This window comes from Hyperoodon ampullatus (genome assembly GCF_949752795.1).
Source record: "Hyperoodon ampullatus genome assembly, chromosome: 8".
NCBI classification, from domain to species: domain Eukaryota; kingdom Metazoa; phylum Chordata; class Mammalia; order Artiodactyla; family Ziphiidae; genus Hyperoodon; species Hyperoodon ampullatus.
In genome coordinates this window covers 89,127,146-89,143,064 of record NC_136921.1, presented here as the reverse complement: position 1 = coordinate 89,143,064, position 15,919 = coordinate 89,127,146, and the positions used below count along the sequence as shown (strand labels likewise).

Sequence of the window (15,919 nt, the reverse complement as noted above, 5' to 3'; positions counted from 1 at the left end):
CCAGGGCACGAACCCGTTTCCCCTGCATCGGCAGGCGGACTCTCAACCACTGCGCCACCAGGGAAGCCCTCCTGCGAGTGTTTTAGAACTGGCCACCAAAGGCCTGCAAACATGTGTGGGGAGTCCTAAACTAAGTGTCTTAAGCCCGGAGACTTCTGCTGCTACATCTCTACTGTCCTTTAAAAATAGCATATAAACAGTACCATAGATGTTCTTTAAATCCTGTCATCGTCATCTCTAGCAGGAAAACTAGCTTGCACCTTTTGTATAAATGGAGAGCCAGAAGACAGCTATGGCTTATCTCAATAGAAAACCTTCTACAGTGTTTATACTTCCCTCTCCTCTTATCTCACTGCTTTATAATTGCTTTTTAAATTTTCAGTATAACCCACAAGAGTGTAAGTGCTGTGACTGACTTGCCCATCATTATAGCCTCAGCACCTAGCATGGTATCAGGCTTCCTCTACATGTTTAGTAATATGTGTTAAATGAATGGATAGATGCGTGGGTAGATAAGATGTGCCATGATTTTCTGAAGCTACCCTGAAAACTCCTGTGGCAAAGCACTTGTTTATTTGCCTATTCACCCATGTTCCTAGGAAAAAGGTTTTTAAACCTGTCTGGTTATTTTCCTTCCCTAAAGCCTGCTCTCTTCTGCTTTGCTAGTAGTATTAACACATAACACATTAGATCCAGCCTGGCCTCCCCAAATCTCAGTAATCCAAAATAGTTCACTCCCTTCTGCCCCTCGCTACACATTTGTCAGAGACACATGATTTGCTTACACTCTAAGTGTGGAATTATAATTGAAAGGAAAATTAACCTATTTTAATATGAGAGCAAAGGTTCAGTTAATAAAAGAGAAGGCCATATCATCTCTCTTATATATGGAATCTTAAAAAAAAAAAAAAGCTCATAGATTCTGAAAACAAGATTCGTGGTTGCCAGAGGCAGGGAGTAGAGGGTAGGAGAAATGGGCGAAGGAGGTCAAAGGGTAAAATTAAAAAGTAATAAATAAGTATGGTGTGTTACTGAGCAACATACAAACATACATACATAAATGAGAAGGCTAATGGGGCACTTACATATCCTTCTTACATTTGAAGGGAAAAACTGCCATATGTGTGTGTTCCCTATACATATGTCATTGGAATGAGCTGGCTTTATATCTGTTTTCTTAACAATTTTATCTTAGTGAATTTAAGCCTTCAAATTTCTGAAGGTAAGAGGGCAGGGCCAGATGATTTCTGTATTTTCTTTTTGATTATTCTGTGGCATTGTTATCTTAAATTTAGAAAGACATTTGTAATAGCTTATTATAGATTATAGTTTTTATACTTTGAAATCTTCTTTTGTTTTGTTTTTAAGAACACTACTGAAAAATTAAAGCACATTATCAATGAAAGCTTCAGCCTATGAATTATTCCTTTTTAGTACATTAAGTTTTAATACAGTTTATCACTGAAGTTATTCTATTATAATCCATGTCAAGGAGCACCGTGTCCATATATGTGAGAAATGTTTTAAAGGACACTGCATGCAGTTCTCTGACTATATAGAGGTAAAATTACAGCTCTATAGCAGATGTCTCAGTATGACTTCTGTAAACCAGTTTACCTATAAACCAGCAAGAGACTTTCAGCAGTATATATCTAAAAATAAAAAAAGAATACAACTGCTTTTACTGCATCTTCTAAACTAGTAGGAAACATGTGCTTGAAAGAAGTGAGTTTTGAGCTAAACTTAGAGGAGGAGAGGGTTTGGATGAAATCTATGTCAAACTAGGCCGGGAGACTCAAACGTGAAGTTTGTGGAGGACAACTAGAGAATTGTCCTGAAAGAAAGGAAGGGCCTTTGTTGAATGGTGGGAGTGGTTGGATAGGGGGAGGGGGCGGAGTCCTAGAGAGCTTTCAAATTCAGGCTAAGGAGTTTGAATTAGCTGCAGTTAGCAATAGAGCATTAATGCATGTTTCCAAGGAGAGATGAAATCAAAGCTTTATTTTAGGAAAGTGGTCAAATTCTTATTTCCCAAAGCACAGTGGAAACTAATAAAACAGCATGGATAAAAACATTTTCCTTAAAAAAAAATTAATTAATTATGGGAATTCCCTGACGGTCCAAAAAAAGATATCAGCTGGAGAACAAACAAACAAAAACATTTTCCTTGTCTCATACAAAGAAGAGACAATATGTAAAAGACTGATCCTTAGTCTGCCACTCTTTAAATGTCAGCTTCTGTATAAGCACATTTGAATACTTTTTTTTTTTTTTGCGGTACGGGGCCTCTCACTGTTTTGGCCTCTCCCGTTGCGGAGCACAGGCTCCGGACGCGCAGGCTCAGTGGCCATGGCTCACGGGCCCAGCCGCTCCATGGCATGTGGGATCTTCCCGGACCGGGGCACAAACCCGTGTCCCCCGCATCAGCAGGTGGACTCTCAACCACTGCGCCACCAGGGAAGCCCCTGAATACTTTTTGATAGATACCCATACAATGTGGCTGTATGGAAAATTTGTGTGTGTGTATGAATGAGTTTGGTTTTGTTTTGTTTTGGGGGGTTTGGTTTGTTTTACTTGGCATCTCTTCATGTTGTCCATTCCTGTTGTGCTTGGACTCTCCCCTCACATGTTATTTTGTCTATATAGGTTGCTGCTCCTGCTCCATGGGAAATGGTGAATTATGCTGCCCATCCACAGAACCAGTAGCAAACATAAGCACCAGTGGGTATGTGACTCCCTCGTTTGAGGAAAGTAAGTGCCTATGGCAGGGAGCTCAGCTCGGTGCTCTGTGACGACCTAGATGTGTGGGATGGGGTGGGTAGGAGGGAGGTCCAAGAGGGAGGGGATGTATATATACATATAGCTGATTCACTTCATTGTACAGCAGAGACTAACACATCATTGTAAAGCAATTATACTCCAATAAAAAAATAATAAAAATATGAATAAAAAAGAAGAAAGAAAGAAAAGTAAGTGCATCTGGGCTATGAGGATGAGCCTAAAGAACAAAAGATTCCTTATTCTTATGCCTTAAAAGAACTCTATATAGAATTTCTATAGAAGCTACTGTTTGAGAATAGTCTCAAAGAAAGTACAAATAGTATAATAATTGTGCATAGATAGGGTACTGATTTTTAATTTGCGTGGAAATTTTCCAATAAATTTAACCCAAGTGATAATTCCAAGAAGTTTGCCCTAAGGACCATTATTTTTGGGGGGCTCTTGTTTTAGAAGCTGAGACTTTCCCCCCACTCCATTCCCTCAGGGCCAGGACTAATTAGTTAGTGCTTAATTACATTTTGAATCCATGTGCTTTAAAATATGCCCTTTCTTATAAAATAAGAAAAATCTTTACAAGTAATAACCTTTTGGCATATAGACTAAGAGACTAAATCACATTTATGGTCTGAATTTCAAATTATTTAAGGCAACTGAATACATTTATGTGAAATTGCAATGTACCTTCAGTTGATCATGCTTATTTTTAATCAAAGTAGAAAGGGAAACCCTAAAAAGTCCTCTTTATGATGGAGCGTATATCAACTGTTTTGCTATCATTATGTTTTTATATAAGAAATGTTGTGAGGATTATAAGAAATGATGTGTGCAAATCACTTAGCACAGTGAGTGGTATACAAACTAAATGCTTATTAAACATAGTAGCAGCAGCAGTAGTTGTTATTATTCAGGCGGGACTTATACTTGACTGCTTTCTGCTGGCTAGGAATGAATCTTAAATAGTAGAATTCATATTTCCATAGAAAGAAGTAAAAATACATCAGATGTTGAGCCTTCACTGACTTTCAATAGGAAACCCCTCTTGGCACTCAGTTACATGTGTTTCAAGTTCTGTGTGCCCCTTTTCTAAAATTCTTTACATCAGAATTCCCAAGGGTTTCCTCCTTGCTTTTTCTTCCCTATACAATATACCTAATAGTAAAGTCCATTAGCAAACTCAACATGTGATTTGATTCAACAACTTTTTTTACCCCCCCAAAATCCCCTTACAATTTGCTTATCTATCATTTCTCCATTAATAATGCTGATTCCTGAAAAATTTTTTTAATTATAGGGGCTTCTTAGATTTTCTGATCATATTTTACAAAAATTATATAGAATGAGAGCCATGATATAAGGACTTCATCTGCCCACATAATTTAGTACCATTCCTAAGCCTGAAATAAAGTCTAAAGGAAATCAAACCATGGACAAATGAGAATTTTTAGAGTTTAACAATTTTTAGAGTTTAATTCCTTGTCGCCAAAACGCTGACACACCACAAAGGCAAAATAAATATCGCAATGTGTAAAAAAGGCAAATAAAAGATAGTAAAATTTATTTTTATCCATTTTTATAATACTTCTACATAATGTTTTAAGACCAGGTTTATTATATATACTGCTAGAATTTTTTCTACACCAATATGTACCCAAATAATTGATATAAAATAGGATCATACTACAGAAACTGTTTGGCAGCCTAGTTTCCTTTTACTTTTTACTTTTAACCTACTTTTATTGTGAATATTCACCTCTGCCATTAGCTATTGTGCCAGAACATATTTAATGGTTGTATATGTTCTTTTCTAAGAAGAGGCTTTAGGAGATATAAATTTTTGTTCGCTTAAAGGTAAGAGCTGTAAAGTTGTGTTTTTTAATCTCTGACTTTTTGTAATAAGACTGCATGTTAGACTAGCATCTATTTTGTAAAAATGTTTTCCCCTGCATTTGATGCCTTAGATATAGTGGAGCTGAGGTGGGAGAATAAAGGTTTCTTGTGAAAGGCCCCTCACTTCTCTTTTAGGCCAGAGAAGAGTCATGTTGTGATTTGGACTTGGTTCCATATGCGAACAGAACAAAGTGTATAATATTTTTTATTTGGTTCCTTAAAGGTCTTTTCTAAGGCAAATATTAAACTCTTTAATGAAAGGCAAGTGGTAGTAGTAAATTTGTTTTGCTCTTAGCCAAAATAGGGTATTCGTGACCTGTTTACACCAAGGTGTAGATTTTTACATTTTTACCATATTACCCCAAGACGTAGATTTATCACAGGTGAAACTTGAGTTATTAATTTAGCCTTAAAATAGTGTGTGTGTGTGTGTGTGTGTTACATTGTTAAATAATGTAGAAGAGAACTATTGCGTACTACTTGTGTTTTTTGGGGATAAAAAGATTCTACAAGTAGAACTCTCCTAAAACAACATGAAGGAGACTTCCTTGGATTTCAACTAAAATAAAATACTGATTCTGAGCTGAATGTGCATATGTGGTGGTTTGTTTAGGAAGTCATTATGAATTTAAAATGCATTCAGATAAAAAGCTCTGATTACAAATTATTGTACTTACTGTTTTGTAGATGAACATTGTGTGAGTCGCTGTAACTCCCAGAGCTGCATATTAGTCCAGGAAGAGGAGCAGTATCTACAGAGTGGAGACCAGCAACTGACTCGACATGTGTTTTTGTGTTTACTTCTCATTATTGGCCTGTTTGCTGTAAATGTTTCTTCTGATTTTGTTTTGGGGCCATTTCTTTAAATGTTTGGCAAAGGTTTTTTTCAGGCATCTGGAGAAACTTAGTTGCTCCTTCACAGGGGGGTGGCAGTTCGACCATCTGAATCCTAATCCTGAGCTAAATGTTTTTTGGGGGAAAAAAGAATGAATAATTCACATTACTCTGTTGCCTAAGTGCTTCAATGGCTTATTTTGCTTAGAATACTTACTCATCGTATGCCTTGAACCTAGAATTTGGGGTTAAACCAGGCATCTCCATGATGTGTACAGAACCACTTACTCCTAACATATTCCTTGACTGACTTCTGTGGATAAATGACTACATGGTCTCTCAGAAGATAGTCCTCAGATAAATAAACTTTTAGAAATAATTTTACATTATGAAAATAACATAACCACTTCATACAATGGATACTTACAAAACAGAGAAAAGAGGAAAAATATCCATCCTACTACTGCCTTCTCTTTTTTAATACATTTTTCATGGTTCTAATAATACATTCAGATTTATGTCCTGCTTTGTGACTTATGTCAAGCATTTTCATGTTGCTGCAAAGTGTTCATAACCATTACTTTAAATGGCTCCTCAATAAACCATAGAGGAGAAGCATTATAATTCACTCAACCACTTCCTTATGGATCTATGGATCATTCCTAGTTTTTCAGAATGCTCTAATAAACATCTCCATGAAATATATTTCCTTATGATAGATTCTCAAAGTTGGGAAGCCTGGATCAAAGAGTATAAATATTTTTGTGCCTTTGGATGCATTCTACTAAGTTGTTTTCCAAAGGAGTAGTATACGTTTGTAAAGTACTCTCACCAACATTGAATATTATAAATTTTTTATTTGATAATTTTATAAGTGAAATATAGCACTTCATTTTTTAAATGCATTTCTTTGATTACTAAAGGGTTTTTTTTAACTTAGTTCTATGTCCTCTTTAGTGAATTACCAGTTATTATATACTTATTCGTGATAGTTCAAGTGTAACTTGCCTAGCGATGGGAGATGGACCATATAACCCATGAAGAAACCCCCTTACCCTTTCCAAACTGGGATGCTCATTACATAGAATCATATCAGCCAGCACCATTTTAACTGCTGTTTAAGAACAAAAATCAAAAAGTAAGAAATGCAGCCAAGAATTGCTGCTCAGTGATGTGATTGTTTTCACTGTAAAACTAATTTTAAAATCAGACCTGTCTTCGGCTAGTCGAAGTCCTGATGTATTATGTAAGCTTCTGTATTATGGCTCATGTCTTCTTGCTTCAACTCTGATCAGAATAGATGCTGCTTGAATGACATCTGTCAAGAAGAGAGGTTGAAACCTCTTGTTTGAAAGACAAAGCGTCTATATTCTCTTGGTGTTTTTCCCTTTAGTCCTTTTCTTCCTAATTATTAAGTAGATAAGTTATTGTACTATGTTCTGGATAGAGAGAAATGATTAGCTTGTTTCATTTTAAAGTACTATTTTCTCCTTCCTTTACAGAATCTTTCCAGTTGTTTATGGTGGCTATTCAACCAAGAGCCTGGGAGACTATATGTTGAGTTACAGTTTTTCTGTGCTGTGTTTAACTTTGGCCAGGTATTTATTTACTGAGAACTTTGAGGGGTTTTTGTTTTCCTGGATGGTTTGATGGTGGTGGTGGGGGGGGATGGTACGGATTTTGTTGTTTTCTTTTAAATCAAAAGGGTTTAGTTTGTTTGCCAGCTGCTGGTATGCGTGACAGCTGACAGCTGCTGCCTATCTCCTAGTAGAGATGAATTATTATATTGGTTAAAGTCATCAGAATGCACACTGAGTGTTTCAATCAGAAATACCAAATCGTTTTTTGCTTTGGTTTTGAGATAAAGAATGATAATTTAGCAGGGACAAGATGTTCCAAGTTCTTTTTAAACTTTGTTGTGGCCTTAATAAGTTACTTTGGGAAAATGACTTAACTTCTCTGAGCCTTTACTTTAGCAACTTATTTTAATGCACATCATTTCATTTACATTTTGATGTTTCTTGAACTACAGGTACTTAAATCCTTTAAAAAAAATCATGCGGTATATAAATAAAATTTGACCAGGGATAGTAGATACCATTCCTTGAGAGTTTACTATATGCCAAACATTTTAAAGCATTTTACATTAATTATTTCATTTAAACATCACAAGAATATCTGCAAAGTAGACTTGTCATCCCCAGTTTAAAAATTAGAAATTAAAATTCCATGAAGAACTAATATGATAGGTGCTGTTGTCTTTGTTTATGTCACTATTAAAATGGATATTTAAGGGTAAATGATATTTTAGATATTGGGAAAATATTTTGATGTGAAAATTAAAAATTTTTATTGTCTTCAATCCCTTTTTGTTTTTTTGATGTGCACCATTTTTTAAAAAGTCTTTATTGAATTTGTTACAATATTGCTTCTGTTCCATGTCTTGGTCCCTTGGCCATGAGGCATGTGGGATCCTAGCTCCCAGACCAGGGATCAAGCCTGCACTCCCTACGTTGGAAGGCGAAGTCTTAACCACATCCCTTACTTTTTAATTTGAGAATTTTAGTCCCAAGATTAAGTACCAGGTTGAAAAAAATACAGTACTTGAAATCATTGTGCTTGCCTATCAAACCTGAAATAATTGGCCATATGAGTTAGTTAACATATATCAGTAGACGCTCTTGCAAGTTTTTGCCTAACATTAATTTCTTGAAATATTTCCAGTTTGCTTTGCCTTTATTATGGGAGCAAAAATGGCTATATTTAGACAGACAAGTGACCTATCAGTTTATTATAGACAGACATGAGCATCCCAGGGCTACTTGGTGCCCACCTCACTCTGTGATACTGTTCAAGATTTGATTTTGTACCCAAGAACTATAAAATACTAGATTGAAAATCTTAGTCTTACTCAGCATTTTGCATTCAGAAAGCCCACTCCAAGCTGAGCCATCCCAGGACTAGGACTGACAAAGCTTCGCAAACAGAAGCTAACGCCAGGAATGTTGCATTTGAAATATTGTCCCCACAGCTTATGGCTGAAGTGCTTCAAAGGAGGGAGACAGATACAAAACCTGCTCCCATTCCATTTTTCTCTTGGGGAGTTGTGGTAGTAAGATCATTCCCTTTAGGTGGTTTATAATTTGAGGTGAAGACAGGTAGGTCCTTCATGTCATTGCATTTTCCATCCCACACACACCAACCTGCTCTAAAATCCTTACCCCACTGTGCCTGACAGACGGCAGTTCCCAGCCTCCCATCTCCCCAAGGCAGTCCTGATTGTCCTGATACGTGGCTAATATCTGGTGCTAGTTTGCCTCATCACTCCCAAATTCTTGAAACCCTTTCCCTAAACACTAGCCAATTTCATTTCACATAAATTTCTTTCAGTTACTTCATTATAATCAGAACATATAGCACTTGTTAACTCTATAATTTCTGAAGTTTTAACAGAAAAATAATAAAGAAGTACTTAAGCATAATGGGAGATATTTTCTTTTTAGAAAGGGGAAAAAAGTCATATAGCCCTTAAATGTTTTCATTTTTCTCCAGTAAGCTAGCTTGCTAATGTGGTTGTTCAGCACTCACTTTTTTCACCCATTATAATTAGTAGGAAAGATGATTGGGAAGAGTTAGCCAAGGACCATACAATCATCCCTCAGTATCCGAGGGGGACTGGTTCCAGGACACCCCTCAGGTACTAAAATCCATGGATACTCAAGTCCTTCATATAAAATGGCACAGTATTTGCATATGACCTATGCATGTCCTCCTGTATATTTTAAATCATCTCTAGGTTAGTTACATCACCTTAATTGCTATGTAAATATTGCCAGTATGTGGCAAATTCAAGTTTTGCTTTTTGGAACTTTCTGGAATTTCTTTCCCAAATATTTTCAATCCACGGTAGGTTAAATCCATGGATGTGGAATCTGTGGATACAGAGGATTGACTGTACCTGCCATCAGGCACTGAACTTTAGAGGTCCTGCCTGTGTGTTCTATTTAAAATGTTGCCCTAATCACTAGAGGTTTACTTCCCCAAGCACTAAATATTTTGGCTTCCCTCATTTCTCTGTCTTAAAATTTATTTTAGAACTCATAAAATACAACTCTTTTTTCTTCCATAGGGATTTATTTCCTTTGGCATCTTTGGATTGGACAAACATTTAATCATCCTACCTTTCAAAAGAAGGTACTTTTAGTTTTGAAATAAAGCTATAACTGTAAAGGTGATGACAAAGCCATTCTATTAAGATACTTATATTTTTAAACCTTTAGAAACTACTAGGAAACCACAGAAAGGTTATCTGTTGATTCACATATTTGTTGTAAATAATTGCAGAGAAAATGACAGAAGAGCTGTCATTAATCCAACATTTTAATTTGTATTTTAACAAGAATTGATGGATACTGACTTCTATCTACGCCATTAACTACATAAAGTAAAATGAAACTTGAAAACGTATTTAGAAATGGAAATAGTAGGTGATGTGCCCCCAAAGGTCTATATTTGGTTGTCTTTCTCGTTTGACAACAGGATTTCTCTTTCTGTCAAACCGACAATTTATAGAAAACTCAAGTTTTCTTCTTTCTAAATTTCAATTTTTTTAATTAACTTGGTGAGGAGTTTCTTTGAATTCAGATCAGGAATTTCTTTATGAAAAATAATTAAATGAGAACACTTCACCTTGGGGGTGGGAGGAAGTGGTGGAGGTAGAGGGGTGAATCCGTACTTCCTCGTTTGTTTTCAAAGTCAAAATTAGTAGAAACTAGAAGTGCTAGTGGAATTTATCCTATTGCCTATATAAAAAGTGCCCAGTAAATGGTCCCTGTTCCTTCTTCTTCTCTTTTTTCCATCATCATTAAAATATAGTTGCTAGGGTCACAGTCGTTTCATGAAAGAAGAAAAGCGTAATAGGAAAGTCACTGCACTTAGTTATTAGCTTTATAATGTTGATTGGTTAAAAGAGTCAACAGATCTATTGTCTGGGCTGGCAAAACAGAATTGTTTTATACTCCAGGTCCCACTGCTTGTCTTTCTGGTAGCGAAATTGGAAAATGATTAAATAATACGCTTGATCTCTGTACATTATTTTTGCGTTTTAAAACAGTAGAATGTAGAATGAGAAACTTCATTTTTTGGTAGTTACTGAAATGGGTCCAACATGTCTGGAGAGTTTATAAATGTTCAAGTCCCCCACCCCAGCCACCAAATGCAGGTTAAATATGTTTCTGCTTCAGAGACTAAGGATGTCTGGGTGTTGTAGATGACAGCTGTGGTGAGTGACAGTTTTGGAACAGCCATGTTGATGGGGTGATAAGCAAGAAGGGGCTCTCTCTCAGGGCTTTTCTTTCCTTAAAAATTGCATTCTTAAATTTTGGTTTTTAGACTTGAATTCCTATGGAACAATAAAGAAACAGCAGAAAATAGGGATTCTTCTGTTCCTGAGGAAATAAAAATGACCTGTCAACAGTTTATCCATTATCACCGTGACCTCTGTATCCAAAAAATTGTGAAGGAAAGAAGGTAAGTACAGCTTCTAGATAATTATATTTTAGATGATTAATTTTGGTTTGTAATAAGCTAAGTAATGTGCTTGTGACTAACTTTATTACTGTTATTTTCAATAACACATATACACATAAAAGTTAAAATAGCTATGGGTCAGTTTATAGTTTAAGAAACAGCATATATAAGAGCCATAACACTTTGATCTTTACATTTTTAAATGCCATATAACTTCTGATTTCCATGTAAAATATGAAAACTTTAGAATGAACCAAAATGTAGCAGAATATGAACATTCACTTCATGTTGGCCATTAGTACCTCTCAAAAACCTTTGAGATACATTGTATTTAGAAGTGATTTTATATTCCCCATCTCCTAGGGGTATGCTAGTAATATGCTATTTCATATTACTAATGATATTGTTAAGAAAATGAAATGAAATTTCTATCTCTTAATTAATTCTGCTGCTTATTTTTCACCTCAAGTCCTAATCTTCAGTAGGTGACAGCATATTTATTCTTCTAATCCTGTATGGAGTGTACAGCAGGAAAAGAATAAACAAATGTTTTAGTGCCAATATTTTTGGTTGTCAAAAAAAAGAGAAAAAACCAAAACATGATATTAAGAATACTTTTATGTCTATAACTGAAAAATTGAAAATTTATGAAAATTACCATTCAGGATATTTACAAATATTATGCCACTATATTTCATTATAACTGGAGGTATCCTGGTATAGCTCGTGGAAAGGGGACTCACTGGGTGGGGACTAATACTAGAACTCAGTTACTGGATCTGCCACTTATTAGCTCTGTGACATTGGGCAAGTTTAAGTCTCCAAACCTTAGTTTTCCTCTTCTTTAAAATACCTGGCTCTTGGGGTTGTTTGCATTAGATAACAGAGTCTATATGATGTGCCTAGCCCAGTTTCTGGAAATGGTAAGCTATGAAAAAAAATTAGTTTCCTACCCTTAAAGGCCCAAACACAATTATTTCAAAGTACCATCTATGGATAGTTTCAACAATTTAAAATTGCTTTTTAAAATTAAAAAAAAAAGGAACTCTGTGTTACCTCCTCCAGGCCCACTGTGATTGCCGACTGGCATAGCTCTTTGCCATTTGCAGGGCTGTCAGGCTGCCTCCGTCCCAGATGGCAAATGGGCACAGGCTGGTGATGGTACTGCTCTGCATCCTGCATAGTGGCTAATCCTCTGCCACTCTGCACAACTCCATGGGCTGTGGTTGTAGCTGCCTGATCAGTCATCAGGAAGCAAATATTAATCAGTTGGTGTCTGGATTAGAAGGTGTAGGGCTATAAATTTAAAATCAACGAGGAAAAAGGCTCAGACTCCGGGTGTAACATTCAGGCTTTTGTTTAAAGTGATGTTTGTAGTTGCAAAGCATAAATTAAGATATCCTATTACTAAGTAAAATACTGATGTTACAATATTGTGATTTTTGTGTACTTGAGAAATTTTTTCATGTATATTAACCTCTTTTCTAATTTTTATATGAAACGCTAATGTACATTCATTTGTGGTTAAATGCTTTAAAATTTTTGTCACCTATTTCTCATTTCATCCTGATATTCATCCACTGTTTCCTATTGTCAAGCACTTTAGGTTTTGCAGCTTAACTAATGCTTGTGGACAGATTCACGTTGTCTATTGCATACTTGTACAAAAATGAACAGAATCTACTTAATTTGTTTGTTTACATTTCTTTTTCCCTTGTTTTTTCGTTCATACCTGAAGCACCCTCAAATTTGCATTAGGAAGACAAATTTTAAATAATTAAGAAGATTTATTATCAAAAGTTTTTAAAATCTGAGGAATCTGGGATTTCCCTGGCAGTCCAGTGATTAAGACTGTGCACTGGGGCTTCCCTGGTGGTGCAATGGTTAAGAATCCGCCTGCCAATGCAGGGGACACGGGTTTGAGCCCTGGTCCGGGAAGATCCCACATGCCACGGAGCAACTAAGCCCGTGCACCACAACTACTGAGCCTGCGCTCTAGAGCCTGCGAGCCACAACTACTGAAGCCCACACGCCCAGAGCCTGTGCTCTGCAACAAGAGAAGCCCCTGCAATGAGAGGCCCACGCACCGCAATGAAGACTAGCCCCTGCTCGCCACAACTAGAGAAAGCCCTCCTGCAGCAACGAAGACCCAACGCATCAAAAATAAATAAGTAAAATAAATAAATTTATTAAAAAAAAAAAAAAAAGACTCCACACTTCCAGTGCAGGGGGTATGGGTTTAACCCCTGGTCTGGGAACTAAGATCCCACAAGCCATGCAGTATGGCCAAAAAAAAAAAAAAAAAAAAAAATTTGAGGAATCTTATGGAAATTCCTCAAAAAATTAAAAATAGTACCATATGATCCAGCAATTCCACTCCTGAGTATTGACCCAAAGAAAATAAAAACACTAATTAGAAAAGATATGTGCTCCCCTTTGTTCACTGCGGTATTATTTACAATAGGCAACATATAGAAGAAACCTAAGTGTCCCTCAGTAGATGAATGGATAAAGAAGATGGGGTATATATATACAATGGAATATCATCCAGCCACACAAAAAAATGAAATCCTGCCATCTGCAACAAGGTGGATGGACCTAGAGGGCAATATACTAAGTGAAATAAGTCAGACAGAGAAAGACAAACACTGTATGCTTTCGCTTATATGTGGAATTTAAGAAAACAAAACAAAAATGAACAGACATAACAAAACAGAAACTGAGTCATAGATACAGAGAACAAACAAGTGGTTGCCAGAGGGGAGGAGGTTGGGGGGAAGAAAGAAATAGGTGATGGAGATTAAGAGGTACAGACTTCCAGTTGTAAAACAGATGAATCACAGGGGTGAAATGTACAGTGTGGGGAATATAGTCAACAACTGTGAAAAAAAAATCTTAGATTTATAGCAAGACAGATCTCACCCTTTGCCTGCTTCTTTTTTTTTTTAATAGTCATTCTTTTTTTATTTTTGGCTGCGTTGGGTCTTCGTTGTTGAGCGTGGGTTTTCTCTAGTTGCGGCGAGCAGGGGCTACTCTTCGTTGCAGTGTGCAGGCTTCTCACTGCGGTGGCTTCTCTTGTTGCGGAGCACGGGCTCTAGGCGCACGGGCTTCAGTAGCTATGGCACGCAGCTTCAGTAGTTGTGGCTCATGGGCTCTAGAGCACAGGCTCAGTAGTTGTGGCTCATGGGCTTAGTTGCTCCGCGGCATGTGGGATCTTCCCGGACCAGGGCTGGAACCCGTGTCCCCTGCACTGGCAGGCAGATTCTTAACCACTGTGCCACCAGGGAAGCCCTGGCTGCTTCTTAATGGAGCAAATTCCTAACATATCAGTAAGATTATCTTGCTCAGGGCATGAAGAAAGGTATTGTGATAAGCAGAAAATAAAAAGTTTGATTTCAGTAATTTAGTAAAAATTGTCACTTCTTAAGAGCTTGCAAAAATATTATTTAATGCTCCTGAGACAATTAAATTATTTATTTTAACTGAGTATAACTTATAAAATATATAATTGCTATCTACAGAATGCATCTGATCATAAAAGACCATCTACTATAAAAAGAATATTTCTTTGTTGATGCACTTACATTACCTAAGTCATTTTTTTGTTTAACTGTTTCTGTTTTCACAAGCATTATTGGCCTATTTTGTTTTTCTCTGGTGGGTCTTTCTAGGTTCAGGTAATTTAACAAACCCTTTATATTCAGAATAGTTCCATCCCTGCCACCTTTTAACTGTCATGCTGTCTTTCCCTGTCTCCTTCTATTTTTCCTTGCTTGTCCTCCATCATGCAGTGCTGATACCAGATTTACAGAACATATGGGTGAATCATTCCTTTGACATACAGGTGTGGTGCAAAGACTTCTGCTGGGACCTTCTGTGGCTGTGACCTGGTGAACTGGCTAATTGAAGTTGGCCTTGCCTCCGACCGTGGTGAAGCTGTGATATACGGAGATAAACTGGTGCAAGGGGGAGTCATCCAACATATCACCAACAATTATGAATTTCGGGATGAGTACTTGTTTTACAGATTTCTTCGAAAGAGTCCTGAACAGAGTCCTCCTGCTATTAATGCAAACATTCCCCAACAGGAAACATACAAAGAAATTGAGCATTCATCGCCATCCCTTAAGACCTAAGTTATAAAGGAGACAAGCCCACATGGAGTCATATTCTAGCCCCAGATCTGTTACTTATTAGTTAGGGGACCTTGGGCAAATCACAACCTCTCTGAGCCTCAGTTGCCTCTTCTGTAAAATTTGACAAGACATGTTCCCACCCCATGCTAATATTCTGTGATTTCATGTGTATGTAAAACACACAGGAAATTGACTTAGAAAAAAGAGAAACAAATCAAAATTTAAAGTTCTGATAATGAATATAATAATTACTATAAACTATGCCAATATTTTAAAACATTGCTTCCTGCAGTTGTGTGCTGTAATTTCAAAATCAATATCCAATTTACTATTCTTTCAAATTGCCGAATTTGGCAGCTGTTGGGAGGATATGGACCTTAAATTATGACCAGTTTGCACTTATTGATAGCACTTCCTAAAAAAAATTTCATTGATTCTTATGAGAGGCCTTCTTATTCTATTTTTCCATTCCCTTGAAAAATAGTACTCATTAAAAACTAGAAGCACTTTTTAAAAAAACAAGTGCTTCATCTCCTCTTGCTTTTCTATCCAACGTACTAATCTGTGCCATTAGGAGGGAAATAAGAACCTCCATAAATATTATTATCTCTAAAATTCATCAACAGAAGTATAGTCTAATTATTACTTTTAGCTTTTGTACTAAAAGTAATAATTTGAGCAGATCCATTTAAATTTATCAGCAAAATTATTGCTGTGTGATATATCATTTCTGGTGTTTGCACAAAGCATCTCTG

At 36.5% G+C, this 15,919-nt stretch overlaps 1 protein-coding gene across 2 annotated transcripts in view; it reads left to right on the top strand.

The window, feature by feature from the left end:
- GPR155 (G protein-coupled receptor 155) overlaps window positions 1-15,164 on the top strand; it is a gene marked incomplete at both ends in the record, with an annotated part of 36,338 nt that extends 21,174 nt beyond the window's left edge. The window contains 6 exons of one of the 2 annotated variants that reach the window (XM_079710232.1): window positions 2,644-2,748; window positions 5,353-5,489; window positions 7,002-7,097; window positions 9,629-9,693; window positions 10,891-11,028; window positions 14,873-15,164. In XM_079710232.1, the coding sequence (XP_079566358.1) occupies window positions 2,644-2,748; window positions 5,353-5,489; window positions 7,002-7,097; window positions 9,629-9,693; window positions 10,891-11,028; window positions 14,873-15,164 (833 nt within the window). The other variant, XM_079710233.1, reaches the window with a different exon arrangement.
- Window positions 15,165-15,919: the final 755 nt, after the last annotated feature.